At 38.1% G+C, this 19,766-nt stretch overlaps 1 protein-coding gene across 8 annotated transcripts in view; it reads right to left on the minus strand.

The window, feature by feature from the left end:
* Positions 1 to 981: 981 nt before the first annotated feature.
* The window catches only part of AGR3 (anterior gradient 3, protein disulphide isomerase family member), a 158,766-nt gene continuing 139,981 nt past the window's right edge, over positions 982 to 19,766 (minus strand). For 7 of the 8 annotated variants that reach the window (XM_072925569.1, XM_072925573.1, XM_072925572.1 and 4 more), the window contains 8 exons: positions 9,676 to 9,799; positions 7,879 to 8,007; positions 5,594 to 5,657; positions 4,278 to 4,330; positions 3,565 to 3,641; positions 3,219 to 3,282; positions 2,152 to 2,235; positions 982 to 1,417 (listed from right to left, as the gene is read on the minus strand). In XM_072925569.1, coding sequence (XP_072781670.1) covers positions 1,368 to 1,417; positions 2,152 to 2,235; positions 3,219 to 3,282; positions 3,565 to 3,641; positions 4,278 to 4,330; positions 5,594 to 5,657; positions 7,879 to 7,984 — 498 coding nt within the window. In that variant the 5' untranslated portion in view covers positions 7,985 to 8,007; positions 9,676 to 9,799 and the 3' untranslated portion in view covers positions 982 to 1,367. Of the gene's footprint in view, positions 1,418 to 2,151; positions 2,236 to 3,218; positions 3,283 to 3,564; positions 3,642 to 4,277; positions 4,331 to 5,593; positions 5,658 to 7,878; positions 8,008 to 9,675; positions 9,800 to 9,880; positions 10,034 to 19,766 lie in introns of those variants that run through there. The other variant, XM_002188898.7, reaches the window with a different exon arrangement.

Below are 19,766 nucleotides of genomic sequence, written 5' to 3' on the forward strand. Positions count from 1 at the left end.
ATTGGAATATATGCTTATATCCAAATTTTACATAATTGTGAAGATGTGGATATGTGCAATATAACTCACTCATGACATATTAATACTAGGTATTGTGAATTAGCAAAGCTTTCCTGCCGAGATCCTTCTCTCATCTATTATATGTACAGAGGCAGCATCAAGCAAACACAGGTGGCACAAAATAATGACACAGGTGCTTTACATGTAACAACATAACATACATGCTCCTGCTGCAGGTGAATTGCTGACTATTTTGCTCTAACAAAACCCCACATTGCTGGGATAGTAAACCATTTCAACTGACTTTAGCTTTTTACTCAAAACAAGTGTACACCCTTGCATACAGTAATCCTGTGAAAATTTTGCCAAGATTTTGTACGTCTAGATTTCCTCAATAAGCTGCCAACTTTATGGTGGAATGCTGCAGAAAAAGAGGGAATGACTTGGGATAAGCCTCCCATGACTGGAATGACATTTAATTGCAAAGAACTAGGATAAACCTCCTCATTTTTCTCATGCCAGAATTTACAAACATCACTTAGCCTCAGGTTTTGAGTTCTGGATCTATCTCCTTCCATCTCTCTTGCTTCACTGTATCTTTATTGCAGCAAAACATGTAGCTGCTCTTTGATTATTATCACCTCACTGAGACTGCATGCTCAGCCTCTTCCATTTTCAGCTGCCACAACAAAAGTTAAAGGATTATACAAAGGAAAGCTAACCCCAGAACATGGTTGGGTTTTTTCCCCTGTTTGTTTGTTTGTTTTTGTGGATTTGGTTTAGTGTGTTTTTTTTTGGTTTTGGTTTTTTTTGGGTGGGTTTTTTTTTTTTTTTTTTTTTTTTTGTTGATTTTTTTTTTCCCTATGTAAGCTATTCCAAAATTTATAGCCTGAGCTTTCTGGTCTGATTTGACACCAAAATTTCCTTTCCTTTAATGAGAAATGACTGTATAAAGCAGGGGTACACTAACAATTAATAAGCTGCTTGCAATAAAAGTTAAAATGAAGAGGCAAGATGCAGATATTAACTCATGAAAAAATTGCAAACAGACATCAAAAAGATTGTTTGTAACTCCTCTTCAGAAGTCATAGCCGACCTAAGAAAGTCACAATTGGATTGCTAAAATACAGCTTGAATTTGATGCACTTAAAACCACTATTTTCAGTTATTTAGATAAGTGTTTAATATATTTCTCCTCATGTTTTCCAAATGGGTTCTTTAGTCTATTTTTATTCTCCAAGTTGAACACATACATTTTTTATGAAATCTGATATACCAAATCTGCTTGATAAAAGTTCAGTTTGCAAGTAGAGACAGAGAGGTGCAGCTTCACCTCGTAGAGGTTATGGTCATTTCACTGTTACTGGTTACAGCTCTGTCTGAATGAGGCGTAGTGCTTTCTTCATGTTCTCTATTACTGGAAAAAAAAAAGTAAGAACTGTGAAAATGTATTACAAGTACATTAGTACAATTGAAACAAAACTCATCTAGTTTGATTTAGTAAATTATTCACAATGAAATTGATTTATGGTCACACATTTTATTTTAGAGATTGCTACTAAAACAGAAAGTAAAAAATTTCATTAATCAAAATGTTTAACTTATGGGATTTGACAAGAATCCTTTCAACTCCACCATTTCTCAACAGCAAGCTGATAATCAGATCTGATGTGTGTATTTGTGGTGAGATACTGCATTAGTGTCAAATAGATGGCATAGAGTAAGAGCTGGCTCAACCAGAAAAATCACATTCCTTTCTGATATATGGTTGTTAGGGTTATGGATACAACCACCTGCATTTCTTTACTGATTCCCTCCCACCACGAGCTATTTACATTGTACAGTCAGATAATTTTGAGCATAGTGACATTCACCATTCTCCATAAAATAGCTCAGATCTTGATCCTGAAGGTTCTCACCCATGATCTTTCAATTTTTCTTGCTTGAGTAGTCCCAATAAATTCAATGGGACAATGTGTGTGATTGTTTTGCTAGAACAGGTTAGACCATTATAATTTATTGCAAATGCTCTCACACGGTATTTATTTTTACTTTGAAATCCTAATGGATTCTCAAGCACAAGTGATCAGGACAGGGGTATCTGGCTGCTTACAAGGTGAAATACAAAGTAACACGGCAAAGGGCACTTACGGAACATCATGTCCTGCGGCTCGTAAGTGTAAAGCCGGTTGGAGTATCTTCCTGTGATATCAGCTCTTACCGTGAGAGATGGGTCTGCAAAAGTGGTTGGGTTAAAGACTGCCTTCCATTCCCACAACATCTGAGGGTGATGGCGTGGCATTACTTTGGCAGCCCTCTTTCTGATTTCATCAATGCAGCAATTACGAGGCCGTTACGCTCTGTTCCAAACAACTGCTTTTTACTTGGAGAAATCCTGAACAAAAGCTAATGCTCATTTTTACAGTACACAGTTATTTTTAAGGGCTAGGTTACACATGCATGTCATTCATATTTAAAGAAAAATATCCTGTTTTACAGGTTCTGACTTTACATCAGAAGAGATTAACCTGACCAGATGCATACATAGTGGGGGTCATGCCTATCAATGGCAATAGATATCATAACTTACCTAGAGCTTTCAGAATGAAAATCTTCTGATTCCTAATGTTGCCAGAGTGGGAACAAGTTGTTGTGAATCTCTCTTCTCTCAGTTACCCTTCCAAGTTTATTATTTATTTACTGATTGCTGTAACTACACTGCTCTCTGCCTGAGTGTGGGCTGAACTTTGAATGCCATCACAGAGTCATTGCAGGCTCCCTGTACAGCGAGGGAGAAGGAACAGGCACTCTGGGGCATAATTAATTTGGTACATTCCGGAAGTCAGCTTTAAAATGGGATAATACCTTAGATGCCACTGACTACTGCTTTATTCTGTGGGAATGTCCACTTTATAGCTATCTACACTCAGTCAGATATTTGACTTTCTCAGTAAACTTTGTATTGTAACAGAACCAGCAAGAAGCACGAAAAGCAAGAAATCCAGATATCAACAGACTTTTAAACATCTTGCTCTCAAGCCCAAGTAAGTGCCCTCCAGGACATATCTGTAATCCGAGGAAGTTTACAAGAGTCAAAGTATACAACAGAGGCAGACAGATTTTCCTTTGGCAAAATGAACAATTTTGATGTCCCCACAGGAGGACAGTGGCATAATTCAGATATAACAACTTTGATGATACATAAATGTTTTACATACCTACAAACATGATTCTAGGCACGTATTGTCCATCAGGTGACAGGTTTTTATCTGTGGTTTCATGCTGGTATAAAAATTAAGGTTAGTTGTTAAAATGTTTCTGTAAAGTTTGAATGTTAAAATGTTTCTGTAAATTCTGAAATAATACCACCTGTGAATAACCTTGTACCAGAAGATAAAGCCAAATAGGTACTACTCGTATGTGAATACACATGCACAATTGTCTCTACTTAAATAACTAAAATGTCAGATATATTATCTAAAATGACATGAAAAAACAAGATAAAGAAAGAGAAAACACAGACCATGAAATGATACCAGTCAAATTTTCCCAAACCCTTCATACCATGAGATTCAGCATAATGAAGTTGTTTTGGGCCATTTCCTGAATTTCTTCATTTTCTGCAAAAGCTTTCTTCAGTGCTAGAAAAGACAGGATCACTTTGAAATCCAACTCAAACGCTGCCTTTCCATCGGTGCTTGGGCACCACACTGGCCAGAGACTGGGCCACATTGTTCCTGTCTCTGCTGATTCACATTCCTGAGGAGACACTTAAGGGCTCTGTCACTGCTTTTGGGGGCTCTTTGGCCTGTGGCAGTACAACCTCTGGCTATGAAAACGGAAGCCCTCTTCTGTGATTTATGAAGCCTGTTGTCTCAATGGATACCATGTCTTGGCTTGACAAAAGTGCATTATTCTCAGAAAATTCTTGTTAGATCAATTTCAGCAGCCCTGTCCTTGCCTCCTTCTTTAGTTACCATTTCAGGAGAGCTAAACAAAATTAAAGTTGTTCAATGAATCGGCAGCCAATCCGTATCTCTTAATTTAAACTGAGTGCTGTATTTGGGATAGCAGTACAGCAGCAGTGAGATTTTCTTCATGTTCTTTATTGTGTAGTTTCATAGTGGAGTTTTTGTAAATAATGGTAATAAATTTTTCACTTTCATTTACCTTTTTCTCTGACTAATTTTGAGTAAGTGAAATATAAATATATAGATAGGTTCCGTTTCTTATAAAAAATATTCACAAAATTATAACACACAAAAAATCAAAATTACCTTGGCAGTATTGACAGTCTTCCAAATGGTGAATTATCATCAGGGGCTTGTTACTTTATGAATATTAATAAAAGATGTAGTTAGGTCATTTGACATGTATTCAGGTGGTTGATTTTAGTAACAGACTGAAAAAGGCAAATTGCATTTAATCTGATGTTAACCCAGAGTAAAACCATGTAGACATTCTGTAAAATATTACAGAAATTTCTGAGCAAGAGAAAAGAGCATAAGCACTTCATAAAAGAAAGAAATAGAGAAACAGAGTTTCTATGTCTAAATAGGCTGTCTATAGTAAGAGATTCTGGAATAAACAACAGATCCACCATTATTTCAGTCCCAGGTAGTAAATAATAAGACTAAATAGGTATTTAATGTTACTTAGATGTGAATTTCTCCAGGGTTAAAAAATAAAATTAATATATGTGAATTAGAATAAACCAAATTTTATAAGATTTGGTTTGTCATCAAATTCTTTCCATGAATTTTTTCTTGTGTTCTAAGCTTTCTTGAACAGCTATATAGTACATTACTTATCTTTTATAAATAGTTTGGTAAAGTGTTAAAATGTTATATTTTGGATGTCAAAACATAAAAAAATGTGTGTTTTCTCCTATATTTTAAACTATATGTACTGCTCAGCAGGTTGGTTATTAATGCTTGGTCTGCTTTCAATATCAGGAGTTGTTAATTTCTAACCATTTTCACACAGGGTACATGAAATTAATTGTCTTTTGTTTTACAAATAATTTGCCTTCAATTTAGCAATAGCTCATGCTACACTATTGTGAATTACAAAGAGCTGTAAATGATATTTAAATAAATACTGTTATGAATTTTCAAATGTATTTGCAGCTGAGTCTCAGAGAAGACTGAGCTTGGAACTTCCATTTCTATAGAGACAGTGAGAAAATATATCATTAACATATTCCAACTAATAAAGTACTGGGGGAAACATCAAAGGCAGTAGATTACCATGCAAGAGTAAATGTAACAGAGTTCAAGGAAGTAATCAGAAGTACATTATATTAAAACACAATAGATGTAGTTTAAAAAATTATGGTATCTATTTATGACTGATAATTTAGATGACAATACCTCCTTTGAGGCAAAGAAATGACAGCATTACATTATTGGCCCATGATGTTACTTCACAGTCATAAGAGTCCTAGAAGTCCTGTTGTTTATAGACAGTCTGTTTTATTTAACTGGGTGGTCTACAGATCAGCTCTCATGGTGTTTCTTTGTTCTGTCTCATTATTGTGTATTCCAGCAAGATGGAATAACAAATTTGTCTTCATACTACTTTTTAATCTTACCTTTTCTTTGCTTGATAAAGCCCTTCTTCATAAGTTTGTACCCAGGTAATTTCGTCTCCCCACCCTAGAAATAAAACAAAAGGACTAGTTGCTGGCCAGGCAAGTAACTCAGAACAAATTCCTTTCTTTCTCTTTTTTCTTGTTTGTTTATATGTATTAACTCTTGTATGCAAGTAAGATTTGGGTTTTTTAGTCAAAGGTTCTCTAACATTGTGGATATGCTAATTTCACATCTCCTGATAGATACACTAAAAGGTTAAAAAACTTCAACCAACAACCCAACCCCCCAAAAATCTCAGCTGGTTGTATATCCAGTTCAAATCCTTTGACAGACTTGTTAGTTATCTCTCTAAATGCTCGAGGTTGAGGTCACTAAATCAGCACCCAAGTAATTTCTATCTTCATACTGTCTGCTCAGCATTTCATGTAAACCCTGGGACTTAAAGTGAAGATGGCATATAACAAGAGAAAAATAAAATAAGACAGCTCAAATAAGATCAGCTTTAATATGAATGTCATTAGAACAGTCTTGGAATATACACTTAACTCCAAAGTAACTTCAATCCCTGAAGCTGAAAGCCCTTCATTTAATTAAAGAATTCAATAAAGGAATGGCTGTTAAATAAAAACCTCCACTGAAACAAAATCCTAACAAACATTAGCTCCATAGCTTATCCATAGCTGGGAATATGCAGATCTCAAAAATCAAATTGTCCACTTGGTTTTATGCCTTCAGCTTCCAAGGATGACAGCTCTTGCATAATAGATCCCTGTATTCTAGGCAGTGTGGCTCCATTCATGACAAGTGTTCTACAATTCTCATTCTCATCTCTCCATTTCTGGACCTGGACCAGGTTAAAGCTTTGTTTCTTCTCTGCTGTCTGGGCAGTGCTTGGACCAGCCCAGATTTGCTGTTGGATTTCTCACAGGACAATTGCTTGTGATGCTTCTGGATCATGTCATCTTTCACTACACAGGTCTGTCTGGCTGATGCTGACCAGTGTCTTCCCAACCCTGGCTGCTGTCAGCTCCTGCTGCAGGCAACTGCACACAGGAGTCAGCATTCTGGGGACATTTTGCAGCACATTTAAGCATTTCCCCTTGGTCTGTGAAAAATTACAGGTAAAGTGCTTAAGGCATCCCAATAGGCCTGAAATCAGAATTCAAAAAGTTACACCTGTTTTCTGTGACTACTTTCTAGTTTGCTTGTTTGTTTTTTTTTTTTATTTTCTTTTCCAAATCTGGTATTTTGTAAAGGATTTTGTTCTCTTTTTTTTCCATTTAGGCTTAAATACTGATCTAGGTAAACTAGGCAATACATCCTAGATTGATAGTAACCTTTCCCTAGGGACACTGCTTGCAAAAATTTTTGAAATTTCTCTTAGGCTAGTCGAGGTGGTGCGTGATTTTGTCAAATGGTCTCTGAGAAATTAGGCTCAGATGGAATGTCTGAGAGACATGCAACTTTGCCAGGATAGGGAAAACTCAGATCCTGAGTGGGATCTGCAGGCATTACATGGCCTGCAGAAGAGATTAAGAAGACAGATGAAGACTTTTTTTTTTTTTAATAGTCCCAAAAGGAGGAGAAAGATGGGGGAGGGAAAAAAAGGTTGCTAAGCTATTTTTCTGCTTGTATTTCTAAGGATTGATTAGATATAAATAAATTAAAACAGGGTCTTTATTTAACATTCAGGTTGAAAATTATGCACCATAGGGAAGTGAATTACACACAATCAAGCTTTGCAGTGGATATGTGATGAAAAGCAAAAAAAAAAAAAAAAAAAAAAGTCATGCAGGAAACCCCACCAGTGGTTCAAACTGTTCTATATACAAAAATGAGTCTGTAGAAAATTTGTTCTATAACAACTGATGTTATGGCAGGTTACAATAATAACGTATATTTCAAATGGTGTATGAAAGAATATTTTTTCACTGATTGTCCTACATATACATCTTGATTTGATAGACTCTGTTTAGGTTATTTGTTTCTGTTAGGTCACTGTGAGTTATATAAAATGAGGCCCTTAGTCATATGCTTAATAAACTGATGGAGTCAAATGATGTGACATGAGAACATATATTAATTAGAGCATCACTTAACATTAAAGAAAACAAACCTCAGTAAGTATATATGTGCATTCTATGTATGTTTTATAAATTATTATATATATTTATAATGTATTATATATAGATACACATTCTGTAAATGTACATTCAAAATAAACTTATTTGCTGGTCTATATGGTGAGATAAGGAGATAACTACATTCAGTGAACATACAGTACCTCTTGACAGTGTCTGTGGTGCTCGTTTCTCCTTTTTAATTGCCATTGCAAGGTTGGAATTGACTGCAATTAGCAGGAGGGACAAGGCTAGTGTAGAATGGAGCATTATTTCCCTTCCAATGCAAGGAACTGGAAAACAAAGAAACAGCTTTAGTCACATGGATTTGTCACTTGGTGCAGTGTAGATCAATATGTTAGTGTCATTCTAACAATCTGTACTTCAGAGACACTTGTGTTTTTTCCCAGAAATCTTGCATTTGTGAGGAAAATGCAAACTGTAGCTGCTTAATTTTACTGTGCAATGCTACTTTCAGCAGTTAAAATGAGGCTGCAGGGTACAGTTCTCATATGATTCTCATGAACTAGTACAACGTTATAATACTGGATCACAACCATTTCAAGACACTGCTCCAGGTTTTTTAATTTCAGTGAAATGTAACAGCATAAGATTTTTATTTCTTTTTATGTTGGAGCTTTTTTGTCAAGATGTCTCATAATATCCTTCTTAATTAAGTAGGAAGATTAGCACGAATTTGCCACAAGTATAATACTCTTTAAATTGGCATATCCTTCCAAAACATTGAAATTGCAGTAAGTGGAAACTTAAAAAATTTCCCATTCTTCATTGCATCTTTTACACTGAATTTCAGCTCAACTCCTTCTGAATAAAACAATTCATCTGTGTTTCTGGCTAGTTCAGTATTCTCTTCCTGACCAAGATCATCATAAGAAATTCAGTAACTTCTTACCTTGATAAAAGTCAGAGAACAAAAGCAAGAGTTGAGAAGAAGCATTACAAAGCCAAATTGTTTTAAATTGGTAGGTTTACTTTCTTCCAGTACAATCACTTCTAGACATTAAAGACCTGATATTAGGGTGGATATCAGATGGTTTCAACTGAGTTAAAAAATGTAGGCCAGGATACCACTCAGTCATCTTACTGGGCATTCCACTTTTCAGAGGCTGAGCTTTAGGAGCTACCAGGATGCCCCACTAGGAAATTACTTTGACTTGAATGAAAAACCCCCAAACCAAATGAACAAAAATAACAATGACCCTCCACCCCTGCCCCGCCAAAAGAAAATATCCCCCAAGACATTTGTGACTGTACTGATAAGAAAATCTCTAACTTTCATTTAAAATAGATGTTAGTATGGAACTGCAACTCTGAGCACTGGCAAAAGAAAATGCTTCATACTTTTTAGGACCAAGAGGCATGAAAAGTACTGTTTTAATGAATCTCTTTACATCACAGAATTACTGTTAGCAGTTAAATTTCTTGTGAACAAATTAAGACTCTATTTCTAATAACTGGCAATTTCAATTAGAGAAATTAATTCTATTTGGCTGGCTGGAGAAAAAGTTGTACATTAAAATATCCAAAAGCTAGGAAAAAAATTTTAATTTTGTAATAAGAAGTAGTCTTTCACAATGTATGAATAAAAAAAATCAGAGCATTAATTTCTTTAAATAACAGGTAAAATCATCTGAAGCTTAATAATTGATTATCCTATTGAAAATTAAGAGGGCTTTGGAACTGTAACTGTAGGCAGTTTAAATTTAATATTCCATATTTTTGATGCTGCATATTCCAATGTTATTTAATAGATTCAGATAAAAATAGGACAGCCAACACCACACAGGTTGCCTTCAATTCCCTGCCAGAACAAACATTTACTCACTAATCTCTATGCATCTATCATTTGTATTTTTTTATAACTAGGCTTGTAAGGCATTTGTGAACAAAACCTCGTTGCTTTCCTAAAGGAGAGTTAAGAATGAGAAATACTTGCTCACCAGCAGTGACCAGTTCTCCTGACTGAAGGTCCTTTTCCTGGAATTTGTTAGTTAAAAGTCAGTGATTTAAGCACAGAACACCTGAGCTGCCCAGGTCTCTGTGTAGCAGCAACAGCACATTCACCTGGGAAAAAAATGAGAGGAACCTTTGAGCTGAAAACCAAAATAATGTGTTTCCACCCTCCCCCTTGCTTTTCTGCCTTGCCTCCAACTTTCTCTCTTGCAAGTTCCCATGCTTATACAGTGAATCCTTGCATTTCTCTTCATCTTGGCTTGTATCAGGTGTCTTGTAAGAGGATTGGAAATAAATAGTGGTTTGTGTGTGTCTGGTAGCACCCCCTCAGCAGTTTGAATCTGGCTTATATCCAGTGAAAAAAGAAACCACCAATGAAAGCTGGAACTGGAGGTGCTTTTGTTCCCAGAGAATGGCAGAGTTCACTGGTGCTTGAAGATAGGAATGAACCTAGTAGGAAGACACAAGGGTTACTTTGTGTAGAGAAGTGTAATTAACAAATAAAACAAACTCTCTTTTCTTTTTGAGTGGGAAATAAAATTATTTATTTAAAAACTATGCTTTAAACCATCTGATTATTGCTCCTGGGAGTTGTAGTTTAAAAATATCTGTTCTTTTGGACATGATGCTTGATATAATTTTACTGAACTTGATGAATACAAGCACCTTTATTCATCACCTTTGCATAAGGAAGGAATGAACAGGATGACCCTTTTCCTCCTCCTCCAATAGATTTTGCAGGGGAATCTGAAGCAACCCTCTTTTGTTTCTTCTCCCATGTATTTGTTTATATGGACTGTATGGTTACTGTTCTTAGAAATATTGAATTTTTTCAAAATTATGGAAATAATTTTGAGATATTGTGTTCTTAATTTCCCAGGTATTGTGTTTTTCATGGCACAGGTTTATTACTTTAAGGTGTAAAGGGGTAGATATTCAATCAAATAGACTGAAATTAGTGCTGAGCTACCCGAGAGTTCCCTTTAGCAGGATCATGGTCAGCAATTTGTCTCTATATTTGAAGGTCAAAATTTCAGCCTTTGTCAATTTTGCTAGAGATATTGGCAGCTCTGGTCAAAAAGACGTTGTTAAGGTTTAATGATGAAAGAAAATAACTGTAATAATTTATAAATCCAAGATGCCTTCAGTATTTCTATTCAGTCACTGCTTGCTAAGTGGATCTGATCAGCAGCCTGTCCTTGATTTCTTCTGTTCAGCATCCACACATGAACAGTGTGAAGCCAGAGCTCCATCCCAGACACAGTCTGTGCTGCCTGGCTGTCAAACCACCAACCTGGGCAGCAGCAGTTACCTGCCAAATATTCAATTCAATCTCTGCAATGTAGAGCACATGCTTCTGCACTCACTCATTGAACCAGTGTACTCCCACTTGTTGAACTCGGCCAGCTTAGTCTCCACGGTAATGGTGGTGGAAAGTCTTTCCATTTTTCTCCTCCACTCTAAAGATTAGTTTTGGACATACAACTATGGGTTAACTGCGTACACATCATTATGTCCAAGTCAAAATTAGGAGATATAATAGCTATCTAAAAGTAGGGCAGAATAAGGCAGCAATTAAAGTATGTGAAAAAGACTTCTAGAGAGAGAAAGATGTTGCAGAATAATTGGCACTTGGACTCTCAAGCTGCTGCTTTTGTGTGAGTCATGCAGCAGCAGATCTGGGTAAGTATTTATATGTATAGCCTATTTATGAAAAGTGAGACTGACTTTTAAATTTTACTTTACAGAATGCTGTACAAATGAGGTTGCTGATGAAGCTCTTACTCTGTCCAACCCTGTCATAGCTCCTGTGGGGCAAGGCATGAGATCACAGCTCCTGTGACAGCTGCAATTTGGCACCATTCCTGCAACCTCTATTGGCAATTCTGCCAAAGACTTTTACATGTGATCAATGTGCCTCTGCAAATCAATAAAAAATTAATTAGGAGATCACAGAGAAAGGTCATAGTGTGGCCTGGAGTGGGGAGATGCACCATCACAAATGCCCAAACAAGTTTTACAGTAAACAATATGGGAAAACTTCACAGAACACATATTTTCATGGATGGGAGGTACTTCTGGCTTCTAACACAGGTATTTGGTGTAGACTGAGTCTGGACCTCAGTGCACATTCAAGCAGCACATGGTACCAGAGCAGAGAACTACTCTTGGGGCTTAGAGTGCTGAACATTAGCTTTCACTGTCAAACAGTAAAAATAACAAGTGGGAAAACCCTGCAAATGTCCATTTGGCTTATGTCTTGACTGACAGCCAAAAAGAATTTTTTTCTTAATTTCAAAAAAGTAATTTAAAGAAATCTAGATATGACATGGTGGTTTGTTTCTGTGTGTGTGTCTTTCAAAATAGTCATAAATAGGGAAATAGTTCTTCTGGTACTAGAAACTGATTCACAGCAGATGTACTTTCCCCCTACCCCCTTCCCTAAAAGCAGAGGTCTAAGTACTGCTCAAGTGAACAAATTGCTTCAGTGTTATCTGCAAACCAGTTGTTTGCTTTCGCTCAACCATTGCATCATTTTAGATTTGTATTGCTGTAAAGACATTGTTATGGAACATAAGCATAATCATATAACTGGAGAAGCATTTATTGAATTACTTTTTGTAGTGGTTTGTACTGGCTGCAAACAGTGTTCTCTGCTTTCCAGGCCAATGTCCATGTTTTCACTTTTAAGCCTTCAACTTATTCCAGTACTGTCACCTCCAACCCCTCCAAGGTTTTCTCTGCATTTTTTGGAAGCTGGCCCCTCCATCCTTAAATTGCCCTGTGGTACAGCCCCTGCAAAACTTGGTTCCAGGTTCCATTGACACCTCGCTCTCAGCTGCTCTGCAGCTCTGTGCCTCTGTGAGTCACTACAGTCTATTGGCTCCCACTTCTCCACAGGATTATTTTCCTGCCCTCTAGGCTTCTCGGATTTCCCAGAACTTTTTATAGATACAAAGCTTTGAAGACTGTAAGGGAAAAAAAAGTAATTTATTATTTTTCATGGATTTTGCTGAGCTTTACAGAATAAATGTGTTTTGGTAAATAAAAGGAAACCAGCTCTAGATGTTGTTGGCTCCTTCCTTTCATCCAAAAGTACAAACTGTTCTGGACTGTTTATTTAATGCTGTGAGAGCCCTGGCAAGCAGGACTGTCTCTTCTTTCTCTTACAGTGTGGTTCCAGCCATGCCAGAGGAAGCCCGGGAAGCCGCTCTGGCCTCCCGAGCTGCTGGTGCAGCCCAGGGCACACAGCGCCAGCCCAGAAGGGCGGCACAGCACGCCCCATGCCCTGGCTCCTTCCCCAAGCTCTGCTGGACCTGGGCTGGCATGAGGACCTGCAGAAGTGTGGGAATCCAGGGCTTCCCTCTGTCTGCCCTGGCAGGTCTGGGACCCTGGCAGGGGGTCAGGAACCCCCCTGGACAGAGCCCCGAGAGACACTGTCTGTGATCTCTGTCCATGGAGAGGAGTTTTCAATCTTACAGGATGAATTACAAGCTTTGAGTGTTTGATAAGAGTAATAATTAAGTGTGACATGGGTGCAAAGGTAAAATTTTAGGTTTCTAGATTAGGGGTTCAGAGGGGACAAGATGGAGGAAATTGGGTGTGTCGTGTCCTTTTCCTCCTTCTTCATGCCCTCCATGTTTCACTGTAGTGTTGGCATTTTTCTATTGGTTTAGGCTGGGGACACACTGTTCAACGTAGATGATAGATATTGGCACATTATTGTAAATATAGCACACGTAGTTTCTGGTATATAATGTTTGTACCATCCCACTGAGGGGCAGAGCCCCACACGCTGCCCTGCAGGACAGACCTGCGGCAGGGCAGCAGAACATGTTAGAGATAAGCAAGAATAAACAACCTTGAAAACAGCACAGACGAATTATGGCTTCTTCTTTGGCAACGGGGCAGAAAGACAGAGACTTTCTACAATCTCGGAATCACCAATACCCACAGATTCCGACACAGAAGGTCCCTGTCCTTCTGTGCTCCAGCTCTCCCTTGCTGCGTGCCCTGCCCAGCTGTGGCTGCTGTGCCTGACCATCCCGGGCATGGCAGGGCACAGGAGGGGCAGCGCTGCAGGGCCCGGGCAGCCCGGCTCTGTGCTGGAGCACAAACACCCTCAGCTCTGCCCTGGCCCCTCTCACACCGAATTTACAGCCACAGACACGTCAGGGAACCCCACGGGACAGGCAGTAGCTGAGCTTTCTGCTCAAGGACATGTTTTCTCTATTTTCAATACTACTCCTTCAGCTGCGAACAAACACTGTCCTCAAAGTGCATGCCACCTTACAGAGCTGAAAAAATTGTGGTTTAGACCACCTGAATAGACTATGATTTCTTTAGAAATAATAAATTATAAAACCTTATTGAAATGAGTTGAGAAAATAACTAAAATTTAGTTAGCTGTGGAAGTTGCAATTTAAATTTTTTTAATACTCGCAATGTCTTGTGGAGATGTATTTCCAAAAGCTGTTAAAATGGCTCCGTAACTCTTTGAGGAACTCAAAGTAATTTGATATCTGACTTGATTTTATTTGAGTTTCTGGATGATGTCAAATGGAGCTTGGATTCAATAAATGACACACTGAAGGAAATTATATGTAAGTACAACTGTAGTGTAAGGACTTGGGTGGGATTCCTCCAGTGCAAATATCATGTTTTAATATTCATAGGTATGCAATCTATTTAAATTTATCCATGTGGTCCACACTACAAAAGTTTGATCATCACCAGTGCCTCTAGTTGGCAGTGTTGCATTACTAATAGCAAAAGTACAAATCTTTCAACTTTGCTGTATTCTAGTGATAAATTCACAATACAGATAATTTAAATATAAAAATGAGTCCACATAAAAATTCACAAAGTTTGAAAAAAACAAAATCAATTTTGAAAAGGTAATAATTTTTGTTTTATTTTATTTTTTTAGTATATGTGCACACCAAGTAATTTGAGAGGTGACAGGGGTAGAAACCCAGACCAGATTTTAAGGAAGAAAGCCAGGAAATTCAGCATGTGTTTTGGAAGAGACTGAGAGCTCAGAAATATTCAATGAAACTTTCTGAGTGCCACAAGAAATGAAAAGCGGCTGCATTTCCCTGCAGTCAGAGTGTCCCAATAAAGACTTCACAAGCAAGAATGCTCTCCAGAAACACATTGGACTACTTTGCTGCAGCTGTGAGAGTGAGTCAACCAACTCTGTTGAAAGAAATCCTGTTGCTGCAATGTTTTTGCAATGTTTTCCTCTAGTGACATCACAATATCTGCTTTAAAATCTAATATCATCTAAAAAGCAAAAAACGTGTGCTGAAAAATGGGTTTCAGTGTTTTGGTTTTCTGCACAGGTATTCCTTTTACTACCTTAAAGGGTTTATTCCAGGGCTTCCTTCACTGAAGGACCGACGCAAGAGGGCATGAGAGCAACTCAGTATCTCTCAGCTTTTGTCTCCCGTTGTACTCTCTGTTCTTTGGCCAAACCTTGATCCTGCAAGTTTCTGAGTCCTTGGTCCCATTCCAGCACAGCACTCAATACATATTTAACTTTAGGCACATTAGCAACTCCATTGATGTCCATAAGGCCACTCATATGCTTAAAGTTAGGCATGTTCTTGAGTGTCTCTGCTGGATCAGAGAATATGGGATGAGGTATCTGGCAAGTGTCCAGGTAGGCTTCTCCTGAAGAAGCCAGACAAGCTTCTTTTCTGATGTGGACATGTCATGCTGCAGTAATGTTTATCTCCAGAAGCCAGTTGCTAAAAAGGTGCTCTAGCAGATCATTCCTCACTGACAGAGCAGACCATACTGCTGTAGCCACAGAAAGGCTTCAGCTTTGGCCATCTCAATGCAGAACTGTTCACCTGAGCAGCTTGTAGAGCTGCAGCCCAAGGTGCCTGCACTAACCTCTTTGGTGGTGCTCAGCCATTCCCTAAAGCTGAGCTCGTTCACTGCAGTCCAGACAGATATTTTTTTATATTCAGTATTATATATTTATTTAAAAACTTAGTATATTGAGAAAACTTGAACAATAATATTTATAAAACCTAAAGCAAACAAAAACTTTATGGCTTGCTATGGCCTCCTCTTTCAACAATTCACATTTGAGAAGCAGGGTGAAGTTAGCATCACCTAACTGAAAACAATTCACTTTGAGTGGCACAGATGGAGATGATAAACATGTAAAAATACATGGGACTATCTTGAAATGCTGACAGGTATCCAAGGTCTTGGTTTTCTTTATCTCCATGGCCATTAAAAACTGGTAATTATCACAGTATGGTTTCCACTGAGTAACAGTTTGCTTTTAGTGTGGAATATATTTTTAGCCTGGCCAAGCATAACCTTCTGCTATTTTGTTGTTACATTTATAGCTCACATAATTGATGCAGAAAAAATTTTAGCTTCAGTTTAGCTTCTAGCTACAGTATTTTCTTGTTGTTGCTTTTATAAAGCCAAGGATTAATAGGAGACAGACAGAAACATAGAACTGAGTCATCAAGTTCTGTCCTCCACTCCTGAAGGCAGCCATATCATAATATCCTGCTTATATATGCATTAAAATGGCTTAGGAATTTTGCCATTCTTCTTTCTCAAGCCTGCCTTTGAAACTGACTCCTTTGGAGAAACTCTGATTTAACTAGCCTAAACTTACATTTGGCAACTTCTGATCAAGAGTTCTTTTGCCAGCATTGCCCCAAATGCTGCTTCTCTTTCTCTCTGTCTCTCTTGCTCTCTAGTATGTCTGCAGGGAAATCATATTTCAGCTTGACCTTTTTTCTTTTGGATGGAACAAAGAAAGGATTTTTAGGTTCTTCATTTACCACATCTAGTTGCCCTTTTCTGCATCTATTCCATCAGGAGTTCAGAATTCCTGAACAGAGGTATACATGTTACAGTATCTATGTTACAGATATGGTCCCACACGTGGGCCTGTGCAGCTACTGTCTCTCTGAAAATATGTTGTCTTACTTCTTGACTCATATTTGCCTCTTTTACAGATATTTTTTTTTAAGTGTACTGTTTACTAATGATTAATCTTAATATGATCTATCCTATGACATCCCATCTTTTTTTCTTCCAGAATTTTTTCCAATTTCAGTGACTCAGACTTTGAGCAGAAATATCTGTCACTAGCCTCTGTGAAAATAATTTTCTATACAAGTGCCTTTTCCATCTTATACCATCTTTATAAGTTTCCATCTTATACCATCTTTATAAGATGAGCTGGCCTTGAGGCTAGTGGGGAAAACTGGAACATCTTTCATTTTCCTCTCTAGGAGTATTCACTCAGGCTATGCCTAGCCTAAAGCAGTTGGTCTCCCTAAAGCCACTTCTTCAGGCAATGGAGAGGAACAGAGATGACTGCAAACATATGGATTAAGTCTACTCTAAGTCACCATCTGGAGAAGCCAGATGGGATCCGGATGGGAGGTACCAGATAAAGACACCCTAGGAGATTGGCTCCTATCAGCCGATGTTAGTTTCTTTAGATATCTTTCCAGTCACATCTTTGGAAGATCTCATTGTATCTGCATTCTTCTTTAGCACGTACATCAAAATGTTAGATCTCAAAAAAAAAAAAAAAAAGGTCCCAAACCCAAAACCTACTTAACAGATTGTGTTACCAATACTGAAGCTAACCTTATTTGAATCTATTATATGCCCTAGTTATCACCATACACTTGTTTAACTGATATTCTCCTGACAATCATTTCCAAGGCCTGCCCAATAACTTCCAGTTGTGGTACCTTCCCACATATGGGTTTTTTTCAGAATAAAGGATATCCTTTTGCTTGAATTAGTGAAGTGTCTCAGTAGACAGATGTAACCTGGCAGTTCTTTGTTATTTATGATGGTGATGCTGCACAAATGATGATATTAGAGATTCCAGTGACTTCATCTTTTTCCCTTGATTGAATGAAAAGTATGTTATTGTTGCATATATATGTAAAATATTGTAACTGGTATTTGGCTGAAATATTTTGGTGCCATGTGCCAGGAAGCGTGGTTTGTGGTGCCGTGTGGGTTGCAACAGCCCTGGGGTTCTGCTCAGCTTCTACCACGCTGCATTTCCATGATGAAAAGGAAATTAGTGAACTTTTGGAAACTTGCTGAAAAGAATGTCTGTTGTTTGTCATAAGAGCACAAACTACAACAAAGGCTGAGCAAGGTCTGCAGTGCAGTGTTACTGCAGAAGTAATGGTCAGGGCCCATCAACAGTGGTACCCGGACCATATGAGGGACGGCTGGTGGCTTACAAATACTTTCCCCTTCTCTTGCATGTAGATTTAATTCTAGCTTAGCTTGCCAGTAGCCACAAATTGCATGGGAGTGCTATATGGATGCCACAGCACAACTGTCCATGCTTTTTTATTCCAGGTGGGATGAAAAACACTGTTCCAATATGAGCATGGTGCAAGAGTCATGGGGATTTTCCCTCTGGCAAATGCACTGTGATTAGGTGCTTTCTAATAAAGAAGTCTAAAATAGGTTTGTAGAGATCTCAAGATTTTGTATTTCCATTGATAATGAGGCACTTTGATGGAGGTTGACCAGCTCAGCTATGGAAGTGTGCATTGTGGACATCTGTACTAAAGCTGTGCAGGGAAATCTATCCCACATGTTTCTGCTGTGGATGACAGAGAGAGAGCAGGGTGGATGAGCCTCTGAAGCAACCATCGACCAGGATGAACCTATCCTCTAGGACAGAAAGCTGACCTGAGCTTTTACCGAAGGGAGGCCTCTTTGATAATATCCACAAAATTAAAAAGGAAGCGAAAACAACAGTCATGACAGCAACAGAAAAAAATCAGCTAGTGCCTGTACCATAGCGAACACGTTCTACAGGGATCACATTGGCTACAGTTCTGAGATTGCATTTGGGTAACAGGATGATGCTCTAAAACCTACAAATTTCTTGCCTGTTTATCTTCCTCTCATCTTTATAAAACTGTTTCTTGGCTGTGAGGTCATGTATTTTGACTTTTTCCAAAGCAGGCTTTTTAAAAGGGAGAAATCAATGTTTTCTTCAATTATTTAAAGAGAAATGTGTTTCCTTTTCCTAACTTACCCCAGATTTGTTAGTGGTGTTTAAATACAGAAACATCCATTTTGGAAATGGCCTTGGGAGGTCCTTAGTCCAATGTCCTGCTCAGGGCAGATTTAGTGCTGAATTCAGACCACATTGTTCAGGACTTTGTCCAGTTGGGTCTTGAAAACCTTCCAGGAAAAGGTTTCCATTACTTCTCTCACTAACCTAATTAAATGTTAAATTATCTTCAGAGATTCTTTTTCTTTTGTCCTTGAATCCAGACAGAACCTTCCCTGCTCCAGTTTACAGTTTCTTCCCACAATTAAAATCTTGCCTCTTTCTTCCAACCCCTCAACAATTTCTGTTAGGTTCTTCCTAACACATCCCTTGCCTGGGCTAATCAAGCCCAAATCCTCTTGGTTTTCCTTATGGGCCAGTTGCTTCAGCTCCTGACTTTCGGCAGAATCTTTCTACGTACCCTTGACAAAGTTTATCTTCATCTTTCATGTAGTTAGTTGGTGATACAAAACTGGATACAGGTTTACATATGCTATCTAATAAATACCATGTGAAGGGGAATAAGCAGTAGTAGGATTCTTATTAATTCAGTCCAGGATGCTGTTGGCCTTTTTTTTTCCTGCCATAGCACACTGCTGGGTCATGTAGAGCACATTGCCAAGCAAGACCCCAGTCTTTTTACCAGAGCTGCTATTAAAGCTGCTCAGCCTCCAGACTACCCCACTGCAGTGTGTTAGCTCATCCCAGGTTTAGCAGTTTGCATTTTTTTTGTTTTTGAATGTCATGAAATTCCACAAATACACATTAAATTAGACTCAGAACAAAGCATATCTAGTTTCCCACCCCACAACAACCAGCAGAAATGCTCAGAGTGGAAAAGCAGAAATGGTTAGAATAGGACAACCACAGAATAAAACTATCCAATTAAAACCAGGCAGGGACCTAGAGGCAAACTCTCAGTTTGATTTAGCAGTTCACAATTAAAGATTTAAAGCTCAAGTCGGCAACATTACACCCACAAACATTCTTTTT

This window comes from Taeniopygia guttata, chromosome 2, assembly GCF_048771995.1.
Source record: "Taeniopygia guttata chromosome 2, bTaeGut7.mat, whole genome shotgun sequence".
NCBI classification, from domain to species: Eukaryota; Metazoa; Chordata; class Aves; order Passeriformes; family Estrildidae; genus Taeniopygia; species Taeniopygia guttata.